A 24639-nucleotide genomic window follows, 5' to 3' on the forward strand; every position below is an offset into this window, starting at 1 on the left:
GATCTGAGAGCAGGAGGATCGGTTCTGGGAGGATATCCATGCTTATGTCCCACAAAATACCAATCAGCGCCCTTCAGATAACACTCAGTGATGCCTGTCAGTAGCTAATCAGTGCTGCCTGTCTAGTGCCACCTATCTGTGCCTATCAGTTTTTTGTTTTTTTCAAAATTGTTTATTTTTTGTTTATCGCGAAAAAAAACAAAAAACGCAGAGGTGATCAAATACCACCGAAAGAAAGCTCTGTGTGAAGAAAAAGATACAAATTTAGTTTGGGTACAGTGTAGCATGACCACGCAATTGTCATTCAAAGTGCAACAGCGCTAAAACGCTGAAAATTGTCCTGGGCATGAAGGGTGGAAAGTGCCCGATATTAAAGTGATTAAGGTCACGTTAAAAAGGCGTCCTGCTAATGCCCGAAAAGCGCAGCTTAAAGCACTGCAAAAATGACTGGCGCTTTAGCGGCCATTTAAGCAGCTCTACAGTGTGAAAGCGGTCTTATACCCCGAACACACAATCGGACTATATGGCGGACCAGTGTCCAACGGACAATCGGCCCGTGTGTGGGCTCCGGCAGACTTAGAAAGAGGTTTTGACTGAAATATGTCCGCCGGACTCGGCAGTCCGCCGGACTTTTGAAATAAATGGACTTGCCCACACATGGAGAAAAATCAGTTCATTTTGAACATGGCTCCAGGTAGATGGGACTAGCAAAGGAGTTCAATGACGTTGCCTCCATGGGCGAGATTGACACCTCGCTGGCCCCGTTACCTGGTATGGACTTAAAGGGGAAGCCCTACGCCGGAAAAACGGCGTGGGGGTCCCCCCCTGAAGTCCATATCAGACCTTTCTCCGAACACGCAGCCTGGCCGGGCAGGAAAGGGAGTGGGGACAAGCCAGCGCCCCCCCTCCTGAGCCATACCTGGCCGCGTGCCCTCAACATGTGCTTTGGGGAAGGGGGGCCCCTGCGGCCCCCCCACCCCAAAGCACCTTGCCCCCATGTGGATGAGGACAAGAGCCTCTTCCCTGGCCGTTGGTTGTCGGGGTTTGCGGGCGGGGGGCTTATCGGAATCAGGGAGCCCCCTTTAAGAAGGGGCCCCCAGATACCGGCCCCCCACCCTATGTGAATGAGTATTGGGGTACGATGTATCCCTACCCATTCACCTGGTGAAAAAAAGTGTAAAAAAAAAAAACACACACACACACACACACACACACAACACGTTTTTAAAATAATTTGTTGCACAGCTCCGGTGGTCTTCCGTCTTGGGGGGTCTTCTCGCTGGACTCCTCCGCTACCTTCTGCTAGCCCTTTTACTAGCGGAGGAGCCCGGCTTTCTTCTTCGTAGCCCGGGAGTCTTTTTCCCAACTTCAGGGGGTCTTGCCCCCTCTTCGGTTCTTCTTGCCGGGCCTCCACTTTCTTCTCCCAGCTCTCTAGCGTTGGCCCGGTCTTCTGTCGCCGCCGCCTCTTCTTCAGACTTCAAGGGTCTTGTCCCCCTCTTCGGTTATTCTTCCCAGGCCTCTGCTTTATTCCTATAGCTCTTTTACTAGTGGTGGCCCAGTCTTCTGTCACCGCCACCACCGCCTTCTCTTCTTCTTCTCTCTCCTTGAGATGTTGACTCAACGCGGTCTCCGGCCGCAATGACAGGGACGCATTGTGCGGTGACTTATATAGGGACAATGGGCGGGGCCACTGAATGTCACATGGTGACCCCCGCCCCCCTCATGTCACAGTCCATACTGGGACTGACATCATAAGGGACGGGGACATTACCCGGTGACTCCGCCCCTTGTCCCTATATAAGTCGCCGCACAATGCGTCCCTGTCATTCCGGCCAGAGAGAGCGTTGAGTCAACATCTCAAGGAGGAGGAGGAGGAAGAGGAAGAGGAAGAAGAGGAAGAAGAGGAAGAAGAGGAAGAAGAGGAAGAAGAGGAAGAAGAAGAAGAAGAAGAAGAGGGGGACAAGACCCCTGAAGTCGGAAGAAGCAGCAGTGACAGAAGATCGGGCCACCGCTAGTAAAAGAGCTGGGAGAAGAAAGCGGAGGCCTGGCAAGAAGAACCGAAGAGGGGGACAAGACCCCCGAATTCAGAAGAAGACCCCCGGGCGGCAGCGGTGACGAAGAAGAAGAAAGCTGGGCTCCTCCACTAGTAAAAGAGCTAGCAGAAGATAGGAGTCCGGCGAGAAGACCCCCCCAAGATGGAAGACCACCGGAGCTGTACAATAAATTTTAAAAACATGTTTTTTTGGGGTTTTTTTTACACTTTTTTTCACCAGGTGAATGGGTAGGGGTACATCGTACCCCAATACTCATTCACTTAGGGTGGGAGGGTGGTATCTGGGGGGGCCTCCTTCTTAAAGGGGGCTCCCGGATTCCGATAAGTCCCCCGCCCGCAGATCCCGACAACCAACGGCCAGGGTTGTCGGGAAGAGGCCCTTGCCCTCATCAACATGGGGACAAGGTGCTTTGGGGTGGGGGGACCGCAAGGCCCCCCTTCCCAAAAGCAGCACCCCATGTTGAGGGCACGCGGCCTGGTACGGCTCAAGGGGGGGGTGTTCGCTCGTCCCCACCCCTTTTCCTGACCGGCCGGGCTGCGTGCTCGGATAAGGGTCTGATATGGACTATAGGGGGGCCCTCACACCGTTTTTTCGGCGTAGGGCCTCCCCTTTAAGTCCATACAAGGTGACGGGGCCGGCGAGGTGTCAATCTCGCCGCCTAAGGCAGCGACATTGACTTCCTTCGCTAGTCCCATCTACCTAAAGCCGCGTTCAAAATGAATGGACTTTCCTCCGTGTGTGGGCAAGCCCATTCATTGCCATAGTCTGCCGGTTTGTCCGCCGCACCTAGTCCTTCGGAAAAGTCTGGTCGTGTGTGGGCAGGTCCGCTCGTTTTGAAGTCCGGCAGACCTCCGCTTCAAAGTCCGGAGGTTTGTCCGCCGGACTAAGTCCACCGGATAATCTGGTCGTGTGCACCATAAGAGGAGTTTCTCAGCTGTAAAAAAAAGCTCCAACTCTGATCAAAGCTTAAAAACGCGGCTATTCTGCATTTATCAGCATTTTTAAACCATAAGCTTTTGTGGGAGTATAGTTTTACTATATAAAAAAAAAAAAAAAAAAAACTGAAAAACGCTACTACAAACACCCTGCAAAACTCATTCTACAGCTACAGCTTTCTACAGCGAATGCTACTGGTGTTTTCATAACGTCCAGCAGGCCTAAGGGCCCATGGCGCTGCCTCAGGTACAACCTGTTTACATAGAGTGCTGGATCTTTCCAGAATAGCTGTGCAGACCAGATCTCCATAACAAAACCCCCCCTCTGTTCAAACCCCTTCTATGTGTAAACATTTGAATGCACAATTCTCAGAAGAGTTTATACTCATACGGAAATGTATAGCTAGTTCCTAAACTAGGGTATGGTTGTTGATATTTCAGGTTTGTATTACCACAGCATTGTCATCCAATTGCATTCATTCCCAATGTTCAGAGAGAAGAGGACTATAAACCACAAGTGCAGTATGTGGAAACATGTATACAATTTTCTGGTGCAATGTCTTATTTCTCAACTGGTCAAAAACGATTTAATCACTCTTGTGCACACCACTCAGTGTTATCTCTTAGACACAGATCCATGAGAAGGTGACTACAGGTATATGGATCTCCTGAAAAAAATAAAAGCAGGCCTATACTTCTATGAAAAAAAAAAAAAAAAAAACTGCGCTAGCCAAATCAAACAAAACAGAAACAAGCAGCAATACCCAAATGTTATACTACATTCACAAAAAAGAAAAAGGAAGTGGGCTGCGCTAAAAGTTGTGATAAAGGATTCAATCTATAAAGTGATACCTTTAAACATAAAAAATGTGAAAAACAAAAAATAAAATATATTGTTGATAATCTCCCAATATTGAAAAAGGTGCAAAAAAAAATTCACTTATAAATACTTTCCCCAGACTAATGAAGGAAAAAAAAAATATACAAAATTCACCAATATTGCAAATGAAAATTGTACAAATATACATATAAAAATATGCAAAAATATTTTTGTCATACACATATGAACTTAAACCCAAATATCTAGTCAAAACACATATACCCAAATATGTGTGAACAATAAATACATAAGTGAAAAAAATAAGTGAATAAATCCATCAATTGAAATCATAATTATTCCATACACCTATTTAAAAAGTCCAATAGAGAAAAGTTCCAAAAGGAAGAATAATAATAATAGTAACTCCCACAGTGAAGAAAGTTGTAAGATGAATCCAAAAAAATAAAGGTTGTGAGCGCCTCCACCACAGTACACACTGCCGCTTACCGGAAGCCAATGGTCCACCGTTACAGAGAGCCAAAAAGCACGAATGGCTATCTCTCCAAGCCTGGGTTCTTGGAACAGCGAATTATTGCGATCAGCCTCCCCCAGTTCAGACCAAGCATAGATCCCAAACGTCAGCGCATATAAAATATAATAAAGCTCGTCATAGTGTAAAACCATAACGTTTAATGAGAAAATAAAAACAGATTGCATACTTACATCAAACCAATATGGAACAGCTTATATCAATCGAGCCGGCCGAACTCGATAAACACCCGATACTTCCAGGACATCTGCGTGAGCAGTGACGTCAGTGCGTCACTCCTCCTCCCGTTTTGTCACTAACAGGACGTCGTCACGGGGACCCCGGTTCGATTGATATAAGCTGTTCCATATTGGTTTGATGTAAGTATGCAATCTGTTTTTATTTTCTCATTAAACTTTATGGTTTTACACTATGGCGAGCTTTATTATTGTTTATATGCGCTGACGTTTGGGATCTATGCTTGGTCTGAACTGGGGGAGGCTGATCGCAATAATTCGCTGTTCCAAGAACCCAGGCTTGGAGAGATGGCCATTCGTGCTTTTTGGTTCTCTGTAACGGTGAACCATTGGCTTCCGGTAAGCGGCAGTGTGTACTGTGGTGGAGGCGCTCACAACCTTTATTTTTTTGGATTCATCTTACAACTTTCTTCACTGTGGGAGTTACTATTATTATTATTCTTCCTTTGGAACTTTTCTCTATTGGACTTTTTAAATAGGTGTATGGACTAATTATGATTTAAATTGATGGATTTATTCACTTATTTTTTTCACTTATGTATTTATTGTTCACACATATTTGGGTATATGTGTTTTGACTAGATATTTGGGTTTAAGTTCATATGTGTATGACAAAAATATTTTTGCATATTTTTATATGTATATTTGTACAATTTTCATTTGCAATATTGGTGAATTTTGTATATTTTTTCCTTCATTAGTCTGGGAAAAGTATTTATAAGTGAATTATTTTTGTACCTTTTTCAATATTGGGAGATTATCAACAATATATTTTATTTTTTAAATGGAAAAAATTATTCCGCGCTAGGAAAGAAACATGAAAGCAAATAAACTAAATGTGAAACAGGCAGCAGCAATAGATGTGATATAACACCAAACAAATATGCAGAAATAAAAAACTGCGCCAACCCTATAGAAAAAAATGTCAAAAAGTAATATCAAAATGAATAGACATTGACCTTAAATAATTATCACAATGAAAAAACACCTTAAGTGCATAAAAAACAAAACAATGTGTAAAGTGAAAAAAATATAAATCAAAGTCCATTCAAGGAAAGTTCCTGTGTGGATCCAAATAAGAGTTGGTGTCACCACGGTGATTTAAACACGATCCAAAAACTCATAAAAGTGCCCGTCACCGTACAATGAATGTGCTTACCAGAAAAATAAGCAATTTGGGCGTTTGTAAATAATCGATGGGTCCCGTCAAAAGATATCCTCCTTTTAAGTGGGTCAAATCTCCATCTCCCAATAATGCCCTCCAGATATTAATGTGCCTCGTGGAGCTCTTTTAGGGAACACTCTTACGTCTTGTTTTCAGGACCTTGAAATGAAGAACGTTCCAACGAAAGCGGCACGCAGTTTGTGTAATTAGAATTATTTCTGTCTTCTTGGCCTTTTGGTGATGAAGATTTCAGATGAAGAAAGGACTATGACATGTGATGAAAAGACCTGTATATGACGGCGGTCTCTCTGTGATGTGCTCCGTAGTCCCGGGGAGCGGCGCTGTCCCCGATGATCGGTGTGGTGTCACCGCGATCATCGGGGACAGCGCCGCTCCCCGGGACTACGGAGCACATCACAGAGAGACCGCCGTCATATACAGGTCTTTTCATCACATGTCATAGTCCTTTCTTCATCTGAAATCTTCATCACCAAAAGGCCAAGAAGACAGAAATAATTCTAATTACACAAACTGCGTGCCGCTTTCGTTGGAACGTTCTTCATTTCAAGGTCCTGAAAACAAGACGTAAGAGTGTTCCCTAAAAGAGCTCCACGAGGCACATTAATATCTGGAGGGCATTATTGGGAGATGGAGATTTGACCCACTTAAAAGGAGGATATCTTTTGACGGGACCCATCGATTATTTACAAACGCCCAAATTGCTTATTTTTCTGGTAAGCACATTCATTGTACGGTGACGGGCACTTTTATGAGTTTTTGGATCGTGTTTAAATCACCGTGGTGACACCAACTCTTATTTGGATCCACACAGGAACTTTCCTTGAATGGACTTTGATTTATATTTTTTTCACTTTACACATTGTTTTGTTTTTTATGCACTTAAGGTGTTTTTTCATTGTGATAATTATTTAAGGTCAATGTCTATTCATTTTGATATTACTTTTTGACATTTTTTTCTATAGGGTTGGCGCAGTTTTTTATTTCTGCATATTTTATTTTTTGTTTTTCACATTTTTTTATGTTTAAAAGGTATCACTTTATAGATTGAATCCTTTATCACAACTTTTAGCGCAGCCCACTTCCGTTTTCTATACTTCTATGAATTACCACTGTCCTGATCTCTGACAATTATAAATGTTAAAAAAAATCCCTAATGCTTCCTAATGACGCACACACAGCGAAATGCATTGAGGCTGCGCGGTCTCCACCTCTGACGTCACTTCCAGTTGGACATCCCGCATCACTTTCTGTTGTTTGGAATGCACGCCGACTCTATGCGAGCGGCGTTACTGTGAATACCCTGAGGCTGTTTGTTTTCAGTGCCCACTCTAGCATTTTTGAAATGTAAGTGCAATCATTCTTTTATCATCCCTATTTGACTATAATACTGCACCATGATTTATGTGATGATGATGATGAGGACAGTGATTGATTGCTACCGATCACTCCTGTGTCCTGTGAAAACTGAGCAGAGTAACCCGTGTTTACTCGGCTTCAGTTTATGAATGGGCAGGAGCCTCTGTCTCCTGTACATTAATCTTCAGTGCTGAGAAATGGACTGGGGAATCTCTGTCCTCAACCCCTTCTCTGTCTCAAAGGGGAGATGTTAGGGGTCTGCTTAGACCCCTGATATCTCACCAAAGCCCACCAACAGGGCTGATAAAAAAAAAAAAAAAAAAATGCAATAAATATAAAAAAAAAGATTAATAAAAAAAATATATATAAAATAAAAAAAAGCTACTGACACCACTCCCCCTTCCCCTACCAACACTGCCCCCTCCCCCCAAAAATACATTGTAAAAATGTTTTTTTAAAACAAATTAAAATTGTAAAAAAAATATAATAAAAATAAAGAACTACTGACACCATCCTGCACATGCTACCCACCTACACACACTCTGCACTCCTCTCGTGCACATAATACTCACCACCATACACTCCATACTCCACACCTGCACATAATACTCACTGTACATCCTCTATTTAACATCACTGCATTCTGCACTATGCAAGTCATCTCAAATGCTATTAAACCACACCCCCTTTAAGCCACACCCAAAATGTAGCACAATTTAAGCCATGCTCACATTTTGCCACGCGGGGGGGGGGGGGGGTTGGGGGCTCGGAGCGCCACCTCCCTGAAATTTGTTTTGGCAGGTTGGGATGTCTGTTATAATAATCCACATGCCCAAAAGAAATTATATATTGAATGAGAGATTTATACTCGGGTGTCTGAATGCACTGAATTCATTCTATCTTGGCCCTGGAAACCATCTGAAGAGTGGCTTAACCACTTAAGGACCGAACCTCTTTTTTGGCACTTGTTGTTTACAAGTTAAAAAAGGTTTTTTTTGCTAGAAAATTATTTAGAAAAAATATATATAAATGTTTGGGGTTTCTAACACCCTAGAGAATAAAATAGCACTCATTGCAATATTTTTAGTCACACCATATTTGCGCAGTTATCTTCCAAGCGCACTTTTTTGGGAAAAAAGAATGTTTTTATTTAAAAAAAGTGTAAGACAACAGTAAAGTTAGCCCATTTTTTTTTTATATTGCCAAAAGATAAATGTTGCGCCGAGTAAATTGATACCCAACATGTCACACTTCAAAATTGCACCTGCTCATGGAATGGCGACAAAGTTTTACCCTTAAAAATCTCCATAGGTGACGTTTAAAAATTTCAGGTTAACAGTTTTTATTGACAAGGGCTAGAATTATTGTTCTTGCTCTAAAGATAGCGGCAATACCTCACATGTGTGGTTTGAACACCATTTTCATATGCGGGCGCTACTCACATATGTGTTCGCTTCTGTGCACGAGCCCATCTGGACGGGGCGCTTTAAAAACGTTTTTTTTTTTAATTTGTTTGACTTTTTATTTTGACACTGTCTTTTTTAAAGAAATTTTTTGGGTCATTATGGTAACATATAGAGCAGGTATATGCAATTAGTGGGCCTCCAGCTGTTGCAGAACAAGTCCCATGAGGCATAGCAAGACTCTGATAGCCACAAGCATGACATCCAGAGGCAGAGGCATGATGGAACTTGCAGTTTTGCAACAGCTGGAGGTCCGCTAATTGCATATCACCAATATAGAGGGTCTCCCCCAGGCGTGTCCCAAAGTCAACTCCTTTTCCCCATGGGAGCTGTGAAGGGGCGGGGAGATGGTAACAACGAGGTGTGTTCACAGATCTGACATCCTGGTGGTCGATGTAACAAAAGGAAGGGAAAACTCCACACACCTGGAAACATAATGGTGATGTTTAATATATGGGTAAAAAATGTGCTAATGACAAAAATATAAAAGTAAAAAATTGGTGAAGCTATAAGAAAAATAAAAAAAACACACACACACACACACGTGTATGAGTGTCACCAATAAGGATAGAAAAATCCCAATATGTGGCAAAATAAACACAACAATGAAGGGGATACCTTGATAATAAGGAGGTAACCAATCAGGCGTGTATAGGATAGTAGTAATGTAGCATAACAAGTGTAACAAGCACTATTTAAAACCAATAACCCATCCACATAGTAGTAGTATTCCATTAATCAACCATACCATTTAATTCATAAGTGCAAAGCATGGTTATATGTATATATGTGCCAGTAATAGCGGGCGGGTGTGGCTAAAATTAGCCCCCAATACATAAAATAAATTGGCATAGAAATGCTATCTAAACATTAATCAGGTAAATTAGTGAGTGAAGGTGCAAAAGTAGTGATGGTGGGTGGCCCCAGTGTATAATGAAGACTTCAAATGGAAAGGGGATTCCATCTGAACAACAAAACACCAAACATGCGGTGAAACCCTGAACGCCCAACAGAAACAAACAGTGAACACTAATTACAAAGTGAAAAGGTACAGCATCAATGTCAACCGTGGATGAACTTCACAATATAACTTACCCATAGGGGAAGAAAGACCAACACAGGACAGCCAAGTTCTGCATAATCGGCGCATGTGCTGTGAAAAAGCCGCGGCCCATACTGCTTCTTCAATAGCAAGTGCTGTGACCTTCGGCTGTGCCGTGCATGCACGGGAGTGATGTCAAGCAACTCCAGCCAGTCACCGAGCCTGAGTCCGTGGCCCTGGAAGGGGCAAAAGATAGATGTGGTCTGCAGCAGGGACAGAACCGGCTTCATTTGCAGGTGTTACATAATGGGTTAGTATGCAATCATATACCAGAATTCCACATAATATAGGTCTGGAGGCTGTAAAGAGCTTTTTTGGATAGAGATTCTAGACTTTTTATGGCCAAATGGGAGGAGGGTGTCATCTATGCCCACAATATACCACAAGTGGTTTTGTGGGCTAGGTACATAGATGACATCCTCCCCCTATGGGATGGTGAACATATTGCCTTACAAGATTTCATGTCTTCCCTTAATGTGAATCAGAGAGGTATAATCTTAAATCATGATACCAGTCAAACCGAAATTAAACTTTTTAGATCTAAAAATTTCTATTAAGGGAGATTGGCTGGTCACGTCCACATTTTTCAAAAGCACGGATAGAAATGAATTAATTCCCGTGTACAGTTGTCATCCCTGTCCCTGGTTGTAATCAGTTCCAAAGAGTCAATACTTGAGACTTAAAAGGAACTGTTACAATCAGAATGAATTTCTGACGCAGGACAAAGTCCTTACTAATAGATTTGTAGAAAAGGGATATTCGAGAGAGTCTTTTTTTAAGACATTAGCCAATATCAAAGATGTCAATAGGGATGAACTACTCGCCGAGAGGAGGTTGTGGACCATGTGTGGGTGAAGCTTTCTCCTTTGGGGTCCCTTTTGTGACTACATACTCTTTGCAGCATGACAGTGTCATAAAATTGATTCATAGGCACTGACTGTTAGGAGTGATGGGGTACTTGAGAAGGTACTGCCTGAGAAACCTTGTGTGTTCAGGGCTCTCCTCTGAGAAATCGAATAGCCCCAAATATTTTGAATCAACCTATAAAAAAACTCAGTTTATTTTTAATCAGCTTACAGGGTTTTACTAATGCAGATGATGCAGGGTTTGCTCGTTGAGTACATGTCCCCATAGACGAACCAAAACCTTCACCTCTACTAGCACACATAAACAGTATATGATAAAACCATTTATCACTTGTGCTACAGAAGGAGTTGTGTACATGTTGCAGTGCCCTTGTGGCCTGCAATATGTAGGCTGGACTAAACGCCCACTTCAAGTTCGCCTCAACGAGCACATAACCAAATATCAAGATGGGCTAAAAAAAAAAATAATCACTCAGTGTCAAGGCACTACCTTTCGGACACATGACAAGGATCCCTCCAAAACTATTTTTTTGGGTATTGATAAGTTCAGCCCTCAGGGGCAGCTCGTTAGTGAGGGAGATATCCAAATTAGAAATGACTTGGATTCATAGATTAAGGACTTATGCACCATAAGGATTAAATATTGATACTGATGTTAATGCTTTTATTGACGATTCTTAAAGCGGGAGTCCGCCGGGACTCCGCGTTTTTTTTTTTTTTAAAAGCCAGCAGCTACAAATACTGCAGCTGCTGACTTTTAAAATAATGACACTTACCTGTCCAGCGCGCCCGCGAGGTCGGCACCCGAAGCCGATCTGTAGATAGTTTCTCGGGTGCTGCCGCCGCCATCTTGGGTAGGGGAATCAGGAAATGGAGCCTTTCGGCTTCATTTCCCGGTTCCCTACTGCGCATGCGCGAGCCGCGCTGCGCAATAAGGACGGTCCCCGCTGCCTCTGGGATCTGTGTGTTTTCCCAGCAGGCAGCGGGGCACTTGCGGAAAGGGGCGGGCACTTGCGGAAAGGGGCGTAATCTACGCCCCTTTCCGCAGAGAGCTATCCCGGAAGTGGGTGCATTTACCTGGATTATCCAGGTAACTGCACCCCCCTCCCCCCTGAAAGGTGCCAATTGTGGCGCCGGAGGGGGGGGAGGATTCCGATGAGCGGAAGGTCCATTTTAGGGTGGACCTCCGCTTTAATGAGCCTATATGTTAACTTGGTCGGAGACACCAGTTCACGGTATGGATGGGAATATATGCTTTTTTTATTCCTTTTTGAATTGAACATTTGTTTATTTATACTTTTCTTTTGAGTAAGAGCATTTTTATATAGTATTTATATACAGTGCCTTGCGAAAGTATTCGGCCCCCTTGAACTTTTCAACCTTTTGCCACATTTCAGGCTTCAAACAAAGATATAAAATTAAATTTTTTTGTGAAGAATCACCAACAAGTGGGACACAATTGTGAAGTGGAACGAAATCTATTGGATATTTTAAACTTTTTTAGCAAATAAAAAACTGAAAAGTGGTGCGTGCAAAATTATTCGGCCCCTTTACTTTCAGTGCAGCAAACTCACTCCAGAAGTTCAGCGAGGATCTCTGAATGATCCAATGTTGTCCTAAATGACTGATGGTGATAAATAGAATCCACCTGTGTGTAATCAAGTCTCTGTATAAATGCACCTGCTCTGTGATCGTCTCAGGGTTCTGTTGAAAGCACAGAGAGCATCATGAAGACCAAGGAACACACCAGGCAGGTCCGTAATACAGTTGCGGAGAAGTTTAAAGCCGGATTTGGATACAAAAAGATTTCCCAAGCTTTAAACATCCCAAGGAGCACTGTGCAAGCGATCATTTTGAAATGGAGGGAGTATCAGACAACTGCAAATCTACCAAGACCTGGCCGTCCCTCTAAACTTTCAGCTCAGACAAGGAGAAGACTGATCAGAGATGCAGCCAAGAGGCCCATGATCACTCTGGATGAACTGCAGAGAACTACAGCTGAGGTGGGAGAGTGTGTCCATAGGACAACAATCAGTCATACACTGCACAAATCTGGCCTTTATGGAAGAGTGGCAAGAAGAAAGCCATTTCTCAAAGATATCCATAAAAAGTTTCGTCTAAAGTTTGCCAAAAGCCACCTGGGAGACACACCAAACATGTGGAAGAAGGTGCTCTGGTCAGATGAAACCAAAATCAAACTTTTTGCCCACAATGCAAAACGATATGTTTGACAGTGGGGATGGTGTGTTGAGGGTGATGAGCTGTGTTGCTTTTACGCCAAACATGGTGGTGGCAGCATCATAGTTTGGGCCTGTTTTTCTTCAGCAGGGACAGGGAAGATGGTTAAAATTGAGGGGAAGATGGATGCAGCCAAATACAAGACCATTCTGGATGAAAACCTGTTGGAGTCTGCAAAAGACCTGAAACTGGGACGGAGATTTATCTTCCAACAAGACAATGATCCCAAACGTACAGCAAAATCTACAAAGGAATGGTTCACAAATAAACGTATCCAGGTGTTAGAATGGCCAAGTCAAAGTCCAGACCTGAATCCAATCGAGAATCTGTGGAAAGAGCTGAAAACTGCTGTTCACAAACGCTCTCCATCCAACCTCTCTGAGCTCGAGCTGTTTTGCAAGGAAGAATGGGCAAGAATTTCAGTCTCTCGATGTGCAAAACTGATAGAGACATACCCCAAGCGACTTGCAGCTGTAATCGCAGCAAAAGGTGGCTCTACAATGTATTAACGCAAGGGGGCCGAATAATTTTGCACGCCACACTTTTCATTTTTTTATTAGTTAAAAAAAGTTTTAAAAAATCCAATAGATTTCGTTCCACTTCACAATTGTGTCCCACTTGTTGGCGATTCTTCACAAAAAATAAAAATGTTATATCTTTATGTTTGAAGCCTGAAATGTGGCAAAAGGTTGAAAAGTTCAAGGGGGCCGAATACTTTCGCAAGGCACTGTATTCTATACAATATATGTATAATTAAATATATTTTTTACATAAGATCATTAACTAAATGGGATTTATTCACTATATAAAAATCAACTTTTTTTTTTTTTTCCACAATTTATTATTTATATTAATATCAAATAATTACCGGTAATATCTTTTTTAATATATATGTTTATTATAGGTATTATCATTTCATTTATAATTTATATACATTTATTCGTTGATATTTAGTTTATCGCATATACATTACACTAGATTCAACCTTTCTGGTTGACCATTATAACATTAGACTACACAAGCTTACTATGTCACTGCGGGGTTGTATTACGTATGACATTATTTTTTATTTAGGGTCTCTATTGTACTGGCCTGGGTTAGGTGGACTGTGGTTGCTCCATTGGTTTACCGCTTACAGGTTTTGCATTTAGTTTGTTATTCGTTTTCAATTAGAAAGTTTTTTTTGCATTTGAGTGTTCTATACACTTATTTTTTTTATATTTATGGAAGATCTACTGAGGTAGAAATCTTCGTCCCTGCCATTAAGGGAAAACTGCACACATTCAACATGGCTCTTGTTTACATCAGTGCACTCGTGACTCAGAACGAGGCTTGGCTCTGTATATAAGGTGGTGAGTCACTGTGTTGCCTGTTCCCCATTGATAATGTCTGTTAAAGCGGGAGTCCGCCGTTTTATTTTTTAAAAGCCAGCAGCTACAAATACTGCAGCTGCTGACTTTTAAAATAATGACACTTACCCGCCCAGCGCGCCCGCGATGTCGACATCCGAAGCAGATCTCTCGATCGTCTCTCAGGTGCTGCCGCCACCATCTTGGGTATGGGAATCAGGAAGTGGAGCCTTGCGGCTTCATTTCCCGGTTCCCTACTGCGCATGCGCGAGTCACGCTGCACAATAAGGATAGTCCCCGCTGTCTCTGGGATCCGTGTGTTTCCCAGCAGGCAGCGGGGGACCTTTGGAAAGGGGCGTAGATTCTGCGGAAAGGGGCGTAGCTTCTGCAGAATCTACGCCGGAAGTGGGTGCAGATACCTGTACTGTCCAATGAGCGGAAGCTCCACTTTAGGGTGGACCTCCGCTTTAATGACGAAATGTGTCTGAAGGAAAAGCATGCAGTGATGTCACCACGCGATCTAACTAGGAGGACGGGCTCTGTGTGTTTGTGCCGGCATCTTTTTAATATGCAATCAATCTTCTACTTAAATGTAAGTGCATTACCTTGCTTTTAATAAATACAGTTTAGAAAGTATTATGCTATGGCCAGTCTGTTTTCTTCTGTAGCACCCATTTGAGTACAGGACTAATACCATAGTTGGAGAGAGGAAGTGATCTGTACAATCCAGCCCACCGGCACCAGTGTTGACATCCACAAGCTAAAGGCCTTGGCTGGGCTATAGCCATTAGTCCTTTATGCTTGCCATCTGGTAAGCAGATATTAGTTACGGTGGTTGGGCACTCATGTCCGTGTATACACTGTGATGATATCAAGATTTACAAGTGTTTTATATGGACTCTTTATATGATTGATGGTTTTGGTAGGACCTACTGATTGAGACTTTAGCGTGGCTTCTCCGATTCCTGTTTCCTGTGTGTGTATCCCACTGCATGCTGCAGCTTGTTTACATTTTGATATCCTCTGTATACATATTTTTTGAGCGCAGTATTCTCCTCTTTTACTCTTTACTAGCACGTTATGCTTTTACTTTGCAGGAGTGAAAAAAAAGGCAAACAAAACCTATGAGGGATTACTTCCTTTTTAAGGCACAGTGATTGGATTTTTTTTGTTTTGTTTTTTTATAGTGGAATTATTGTATTTTTGGCTAAAGTGACTGCAAAGTCTTATTTTTTTCCTATCAAAATAACAAACATGTTATATTTACCTGTTCTGTTGGAGTGGATTGGCACAGAGCTGCCTAGATCCTCCTCTTCTCAGGTCCCTCTTCTGTGATCCTGGCCCCTCCCCCCCGTTCGGTGTCCCCACAGTAAGCAGTTTGCTATGGGGGCACCCGAGCCAAGTCACAGCTCCGTGTGTCCATTCAGATGAGCCCCAACATGGCCCACCCCCTCTATTCACTGACTGGCTAGTGGACTCTGATTGACAGCAGCGGCAGCCAATGGCGCAGCTGCTGTGTCTCAGACAGTCAGGAGGGAGAATCTTAGATGGAGGGGGGGGGGGCTGCTACACAGAATGCATAGGATGCATTAAAATAAAAAACCTTCTGCCTTTACAACTTTAATGCTTTATAGAGAAATATTTTGTTTTTAATAAGTGTATTGTTCACTACATGAGGAGTAGCACCAAACCACTTTCATATTTACAAGTGTTTTTCACACTTAAAAAGGGGCGTTTGTGCAAATGTTTTTGTTTTAATATATTCAAGGATTTACAGTATTGGCACCATCCATTTTTTTACAGCTATTACCGAGCGATACGTCTGATTTCTTCTTTTACTTTCTGAGCCATCACGTCAGAGGAAGTTTGCAGATAAGGACTTTTCTCTGATACTTTTGATCTGCACACTTGTTTCAAGTCAATGACTGTATTGAAGCCAGAGGACTAACATAAGCAGGCAAATAGTGTTTTTTGGAGAAAGCTTAGAAATGGCAGCCGTTCTTAAAGAATAAGTGCACTTTAGGATAAATTATAAATTTAGCTGACTAAAATGGAGAAAGAGAAGTTCATTGTTAAGCCCCATACACACTATCAGTTTTTCTGCAGAGTTTTTCCTTCAGGTTTACCAAAATCATGTAGTGCAAGGGCCTGCCTGATTGCATACAAATTAAAACGACTAAGGTTTGACCTCATATTATATGGTTTTGGTAAATCTGAAGGAAAAACTCAGCAGAAAAACTGATAGTGTGTGTATGGGGATTTAGAGTTTACATACACACCTTAAACTCCACCTCCTACCCGCTTGTTACTATTCCTTTTTGATGGTGGGCAGCCTCTTTAACCAATAGTTGTGTCATATACATAATTGTCATGTTCCACCGAGTGTTCAGAAATACCTGTTCTTTGTAAGATGAAGCGTGACCATCTCCCCTTCCTCCCAGGTGCCTGTGCTTGGACCTGAGTGGCTGAACACTAGGCCCAAACACTTTTAATTGGGGAAGGGGAACAGATTGTTAAAGCAGAACTTCACTCTCTCTGTCAACATTATTTTTAATCCTTAGGCACCTTTCACATGGGTGCTTCCGTTGAACGGACTCTGCTAGTTCAGCAGGGGAATCGCTCCGCTGATCCCCACTAAGCAGGAGGATGACAGGTCAGTCTTTGCTCACTGTACAGAGCAGATACAGACCCAATCCTGTTGTCCTCTATGGGGAGATAACGGACAGCCTGTCCATTTTTATCCAATCCACCAGCCGGATGGAAATATAGAACCATCAGCCGTCTTGTTTGTTTCGGACAGGATCAGATCGGATAGCAGCGGAACCTGCTGGCTTCCGCCACTCCATAGGGGTGAATGGAGGGTCTGATCAGGTCCACCTGAAATACTAACCTGATTGCACAGCCCAAGTAAAAGGGCCCTTATTCTGCTAACAATAGGAAAGACTACGACTACTACTACTACATATATCCCAGGAGTCTTCTGGAGGGGTTTTCTCAGCCATCACACCCCCCTGCCTGCATGCCAGAGCTAAGGGCAGATGGTTTCAGAAAATAAATGCTACATGAATCATCTGCCCATACTCAAGATGGCCAAAGCCAGAAATGCTAGGGGGTGTTTTTCAAAGTGATCTCTCTGCAAAATAAAGCATACAGACATGGATGAATAGACTAGAACTTTAAACTAGTTTAAAAAGGTAAGAGGTAAGTTTGAGGGGTAAAATAAAAGCATTATTCACAGCGTTATTTTTTAATTTGACTTTAGTCTTGAGATGAGTAACGGCTTTTATTACTCCTTGTACTATTTATTCTACTCCAGTTCCTTTTGATGTCTCCAGAACTACATCCCCCAAGACTCCTATCCCTAGACACAAAAAGAGACTGATTTGATAAAGGAACTGAGAATATTAACTTTACAATAAGAGTGAAGATTCACGACCCACATTTTACTATGCACTAGACTAGCGATTATGAGAAATTGGAAAGATCAAGAAACGCCCACAATAAAAGAAATAATATTGACGTCCAACGCACATGCCACATACTAAATAATGTACGCATCATCACAGGGCAAATTTCAAACAACACATAAACAAATGGAAAGCGTGGACTGACTGGTACCAAGCAATAAAGCTTTGAATATTACTTACGACTTGCACACACTCAAATGACACGAAAACTGTGTATATACACGTCTTGTTTAATTTAGGTTAATATTTTTATTTTTAGTGTTTGTCTACTGTACATCTGTTTTATCGTTTTTCAAACATCCTCGCCTCTTTGCTTAAATTACTTAAACCCTTATTGAGGTGGATAAATCAATGTGCATTATAGAACACCTGAAAATAATACCTATGCAACATATAGGGGTACAGAATCTCCCCACCCAAGGCACAGTGTGAACCCAGTAGGGGTGTCGGAGGGGGACATTCACCCTCTTACAATAAAAAGACAGTAGATATTGTTTCTAAACATTTGGATAGGGAATTCATCACTGAAGAAGGAGCAGATACTGTTATTGTTATTATATTACTGCGATATACTATGTTTACTGTATACTTTGTACCTTTTTCAGAAAAAACTCAATAAAAATTATTGAAATTGAGAGTGAAGATTCACTTCAATTATCCAATCATGTACAGGTAAAAAACAAACAGGAATGTGCTTTGAAGTGCAGATTATCAACTACTTTAGTAAATTAGTCTGAATGTGGGTGAGCTTTGGGAGTCCAGGAAACTGTAGTGTTTTGCTTGGAAGTAAATCAATGTTTGAATATGGAAGCAGACAGAGGAGGGTTGGGTATAGGCAGAGTTCTATAGTTAAAGCGGAGTTGCGCCTCAAATTATTTTTTTTTTAAAGTCAGCAGCTACAAATAAATACTGTAGCTGCTGACTTTTAACATAAGGACACTCACCTGTCCAAGGAGCTTGCGATGTCGGCACCCGAAGCCGACCCGTCCCTCGGCTCCAGGTGCAGGCGCCGGCATCTTTACTAAGGGAAACAGGAAGTGAAGCCTTGCGGCTTCACAGTCTGTTTCCTACTGCGTATGCGCGAGTCATGCTGTGCGTCCTAATAGGTCCCTACTGTCTTCTGGGACCTGTGTGTCTCCCAAAAGGTAACGGGGGGAGGAGGGGGGGCCAGACATTGCGTAGTTTGGCATGCAGAGTCCGGCGATCTTTCCCCTGAAGTGGGAGCAGATACCTGGATTTGACAGGTATCTGCTCCCCCCTCCCCTGAAAGGTGCCAAATGTGACACGGGGGGGGGGGGGGGAGGAATCCAAACCGTGGAAGTTCCATTTCTGGGTGGAAATCCACTTTAAGCAGGAAGTCGCGACGCTGGTTGGGATTTCAGTGCAGCAAAAGCAATTATGCTGTCAGGCCAAAAATGGACAATTTAGAGCACACTGAATTTCTGGCAGATCATCAATTATTTTTCTGTACAGTGTTTTTTGCAATAAAACACGGGAAACGTGAAAAAGTGAGGAAATTGGAGAGATGTATTAATTATTTATTTTTTGTTGCCCGGTACACTAAGCAAAAATGTGTAAAAAAAAATAAGTAAAAGTTCATGAAAAGAAAAAAAAAAAAAAAAAAAAAAAAAACACATGAAGGCTTTATCTGCAATTTTTCCACGTTAAAAAGTGCTGGCAAAGAACGCTGGCATTTATAGTATCTACCTCCACTTCTACAGATAAACTGATATACAAGCTCCAAATAAATGCCATGCACAGACCTTACATGACAAGCGATTCTCTTGATGGCTTTGATTAATTGCCTCATTAACAACATAGATCAAAGTGTAAAACCGCTGACCTCTATTACTATCGTGAATTATGATATTTATGTTTTTGTACAATGAAAGCCTTCCCTTGCTGATCTCAAGGAGAATCAATATTATTATCCCTATAGCTCAGCATAACACAGAGTTATTTATGGGCCAAAGGCTATCTTTCTGCTACAGTCGTCCATCATACAACCTTAATCACGGTTATTCTTCTGTACAAGGGTGTTTGCAGAAGCAACCCTGGGAGAATAACATGCGCCACGTACGTCAATGAAAGCGATCAGGAGTAAGTGCAAGTCATTTTTGCCACACCAACCACTGTCTGTTTTTAGATACATCAATTCTGATCTCTGTGCAATGAAGATACAGGCTTATGGTATGTTTTTTTAAAAGGTTGCCAAGATCTCTTTTCACCAGTGGCGGCCCGTCCATTACATGGAAAAAAAACATCAGCCGTCACTGCTTTTCACGCAGGTGGCTGGGGGGGGGGGCTGGAGAGAGGTGGTAAAAAGAGGTCATTAAAAAGGGTTCTTTCACCACTCCCCAACTCCACCTAAAGAGTGCAATAGCAACTGGAGAGGGCAGTACATACTGTTGAGATGACAATGATTTCCCATTGGAGCACCAACAATTTTATAGCTCCACTTTTGTTGAGAAAAAAAAAAATTCCCCTCTGGGTGATCTATGTACATTGCAAGTATTTTAACAAACTTTGTTGCAGATTCCTACCTTTTGTTATTCTGAAGAAATCCCAGTGTGTTTCTCTGTGCCCATTAGTGAGTCTAATGGGAGTGGTTTCTTAATTATCAACCAGCTGCTGCAGCTGTAGGGCTCCAATGAGGAAAATTGCAGGGTCTGCATCCCTTTATGATTTCCTATTGGGACTATCTTACCAAAAATTAAAATTTTGTTGCGGGGATGCCTAGAATCTGACTTGTATCTTAGTGTAGTTTTAGGAAAATCAGTGAGCCAATCACAGAAGCAGGAAAAGATGTTTTACATTCTGTACACATTCTGTTTACAGAACACCTCCGAGTAGCCATATTGCATTTCACAGAAAATTACAGTGGCTACAGATTGAAAAGGAAAGCTAATTTTTAAATAACATTCAATTACAATATGACTTGTATCACAATTGTATATGCTAGTTTTTTTTGTTTTGTTTTTTATTTGCTTTGTTTATATTTTTCTACAAAAGTGAAGTTACCCTTTAAGTGTTTGGCCCATGGTTACAGAAAGAATGAGCTGCCCTAAAATTCTCAAATCCTAAAAATGAATAATAAATGTGAAAATACATAAAAACCCATAAAAGGTAATATAACCCAGAAAAATAAACATGGGGTACTCCATAGTGTAAACCAGTAGACAAAATTTAATATCACTTATTACATTTGGTCCATGGTTGCAGAGCATTATTTCAATAAAAAATCCCAGGTTGGCTGAAAAAAAATTCAGGAGGTGGCAGTATTGCCTCCTTAGTGCCTGGCACCCACTGCTTTCCCACCCTCTCAAACCTGATCCAATGCGAATCACTTTTTGGAGGGGCTGTAGGAGTGCTGTAGGCGTGAACAGGGCCTATGGATTTAGCATTTTTCAGTGATGTCCTAGAGTCCAGGGTTCCTTCCCTACAGCAATCTTATATATCTTACATAGCCTTTTTATAGTGATATTAAAGCTTTTTTAATAACAAAAAACTAAAATGAAAGGACCTGCTCTGTGCAGTGGTTTTGCACAGAGCAGCTCCGATCTTTTTGGGTCCCCCATCCTAGCTCCTTCCCTTGCGGCAATAACCCCAGAGAAAGCCATGCCCTGAGGGACGCCACTGCATGCTCACTCCCAAGCCACTGCTCTATGCGACTATAAGACACAGAGCCACGGTTTGGCCCAGGTTCCCTCTCCCCTCGAACTCTCCTCACTGGCTTACTGGCTGTGATTGACAGCATAGGGAGCCAATGTCTCAGTCAATCAGGAGGGAGAGTTCTGTGACTGCTGAGGCCATTGTGAACATCACTGGATCGAAGGGAGCTCAGTCAAGGAGGGTCATTGCACACAGAAGGTAAAAAAAACCTTCAGCCTTTAGAACCACTTTAAGGTTTCTGTATACTTTGGATTCTTTCAAGCACTCTGGTCTCGTTCCACATCCAAGCAACAAAGCCAGTAGGTTCTTCAGCTTGCAGCCGGGAGAGTTAATAGAAAAGAGATCACTCAGACTGGTCTTAAAGTGGTTGTAAACACTTAATAAATCAATATATCAACCAATAAAATCTGTGAGCCAAATCACACAAGCAGGATATTATGTTTCTGGGGGTGGTCAGTACACATGCTGTGTACAGTAAACCTTCAGGGAGCCATATTGCATTTTACAGAAAATGACAGTGGCTGCAGATTGAAAAGAAAAGGTAATTTTTAAAATTCAATATGGTTTGTGTCGCAATTGTATATGCCATGTTTTTTTATTTATTTTTTTATTTGCTTTTTCCCCAGGACAGTGGAGTTACCCTTTAGGGATCGTTGTTTTGGCCTGCCATTGAGGCTTATCCACACGTAAATGGAAGTTTGGACTGAACGGAAGTGCTCGTGTGTAGTAGTGCTATTGCAAAAAAAAAAAAAAAACACACGCACACACACACACACACACACACACAAACAACATACAGTTATAAAGAGTATGTATTTGTTTAAAGTGGTTGTAAACTCTCCCCACAACTTTGCCCTATTTAAATCAGAATAATGAACACTTCTTGTAGATATCTCCTTACTTGCTTAGTATTGTTGTAATCATTTTTGTTCTTTAGAATAACATCACTGAGCATGCCCAGATCTCCCCCGATTTCCCTCAGAGCGGCCTCCTACACCCCATGTGACCATGTGACATCACATGCAGTGTAAATCTGGCCATTGGACAGCATTACTGCAGTCTTATCAGCTGAAGTTGATAAGACTGACAAAGGCAAACACTAGATAATCAGCACAAGTAAATATTATGAAATAAAACAAGTCAGCTATGAACAGGGAAGCAGGGTTGCCATAGAAACGTTGGATTGAGAAGGAGGCTTGTTTAAAAGTACAGGAAGTGCTCAATGTAAGGGTGGAAATACACTCCACTGTGGACTCAGAAAACAATACTTAAGATGCCGCTGCCTAACCCCTGGAAACAAGTTTTCTAAAGTTTCTTTAAACAGTAAGTAATATGCGATTTGGGCTGAATTACAGTGGCTATAGTTTGATAATTACTTATTATAGTGGACTAAATGAAAAGAATCATCTGAGTGGGAGAGTTTACTTCCTCTTTAAGAGAATAGTATGGGCAACGGGACAAAAAATAAAAAAAAACACATTACAATCACCCAGGTGAATGCAGCTTTGATCCATTGATCACAGATATAAGCAGATTAAATAGAACAGGACCGAGTACAGAGGCTCGTGGTACACCACTAGTGACGATTCCTGTTCCGAAAAAGAAGCCCATATCTATCCTTTGTCGTCTTTGTGTCTACTGAACCAACCAGGGGTTAGGTTCTAGTATAAACATTTTTTTTCTATAATATCCTTATCTGGAACTGTATCAAAAGCTTTGCCGACATGTCCATGGCACCTACAGTGCCTTGCGAAAGTATTCGGCCCCCTTGAACTTTTCAACCTTTTGCCACATTTCAGGCTTCAAAACATAAAGATATAACATTTTTATTTTTTGTGAAGAATCACCAACAAGTGGGACACAATTGTGAAGTGGAACGAAATCTATTGGATTTTTGAAACTTTTTTAACTAATAAAAAAATGAAAAGTGGGGCGTGCAAAATTATTCGGCCCCCTTGCGTTAATACTTTGTAGAGCCACCTTTTGCTGCGATTACAGCTGCAAGTCGCTTGGGGTATGTCTCTATCAGTTTTGCACATCGAGAGACTGAAATTCTTGCCCATTCTTCCTTGCAAAACAGCTCGAGCTCAGTGAGGTTGGATGGAGAGCGTTTGTGAACAGCAGTTTTCAGCTCTTTCCACAGATTCTCGATTGGATTCAGGTCTGGACTTTGACTTGGCCATTCTAACACCTGGATACGTTTATTTGTGAACCATTCCTTTGTAGATTTTGCTGTATGTTTGGGATCATTGTCTTGTTGGAAGATAAATCTCCGTCCCAGTTTCAGGTCTTTTGCAGACTCCAACAGGTTTTCATCCAGAATGGTCCTGTATTTGGCTGCATCCATCTTTCCCTCAATTTTAACCATCTTCCCTGTCCCTGCTTGAAGAAAAGCAGGCCCAAACCATGATGCTGTCACCACGTTTGACAGTGGGGATGGTGTGCTGAGGGTGATGAGCTGTGTTGCTTTTATGCCAAACATATCGTTTTGCATTGTGGGCAAAAAGTTTGATTTTGGTTTCATCTGACCAGAGCACCTTCTTCCACATGTTTGGTGTGTCTCCCAGGTGGCTTGTGGCAAACTTTAGACGAGACTTTTTATGGATATCTTTGAGAAATGGCTTTCTTCTTGCCACTCTTCCATAAAGGCCAGTTTTGTGCAGTGTATGACTGATTGTTGTCCTATGGACAGACTCACCCACCTCAGCTGTAGTTCTCTGCAGTTCATCCAGAGTGATCATGGGCCTCTTGGCTGCATCTCTGATCAGTCTTCTTGTCTGAGCTGAAAGTTTAGAGGGACGGCCAGGTCTTCGTAGATTTGCAGTGGTCCGATACTCCTTCCATATCAAAATGATCGCTTGCACAGTGCTCCTTGGGATGTTTAAAGCTTGGGAAATCTTTTTGTATCCAAATCCGGCTTTAAACTTCTCCACAACAGTATTACGGACCTGCCTGGTGTGTTCCTTGGTCTTCATGATGCTCTCTGCACTTTCAACAGCACCCTGAGACTATCACAGAGCAGGTGCATTCATACAGAGACTTGATTACACACAGGTGGATTCTATTTATCACCATCAGTCATTTAGGACAACATTGGATCATTCAGAGATCCTCGCTGAACTTCTGGAGTGAGTTTGCTGCACTGAAAGTAAAGGGGCCGAATAATTTTGCACGCACCACTTTTCAGTTTTTTATTTGCTAAAAAAGTTTAAAATATCCAATAGATTTCGTTCCACTTCACAATTGTGTCCCACTTGTTGGTGATTCTTCACAAAAAAATTTAAATTTTATATCTTTATGTTTGAAGCCTGAAATGTGGCAAAAGGTTGAAAAGTTCAAGGGGGC

General features: G+C 42.0%; 1 protein-coding gene across 2 annotated transcripts in view; it reads right to left on the minus strand.

Moving 5' to 3' along the window:
• The window catches only part of LRRC75A (leucine rich repeat containing 75A), a 529608-nt gene that overhangs the window by 477779 nt on the left and 27190 nt on the right, over nucleotides 1-24639 (minus strand). The window contains exon 2 of one of the 2 annotated variants that reach the window (XM_077480437.1): nucleotides 9696-9878. The exons of the other annotated variant lie outside the window; for it this stretch is intronic. Coding sequence (XP_077336563.1) covers nucleotides 9696-9878 — 183 coding nt within the window. The remainder of the gene's footprint in view (nucleotides 1-9695; nucleotides 9879-24639) is intronic. 2 annotated transcript variants of the gene reach the window in all.

Source organism: Lithobates pipiens, unplaced genomic scaffold (genome assembly GCF_037356315.1).
Source record: "Lithobates pipiens isolate NorthernLeopardFrog02 unplaced genomic scaffold, aLitPip1_a1.2 Scaffold_16, whole genome shotgun sequence".
Taxonomy (NCBI): domain Eukaryota; kingdom Metazoa; phylum Chordata; class Amphibia; order Anura; family Ranidae; genus Lithobates; species Lithobates pipiens.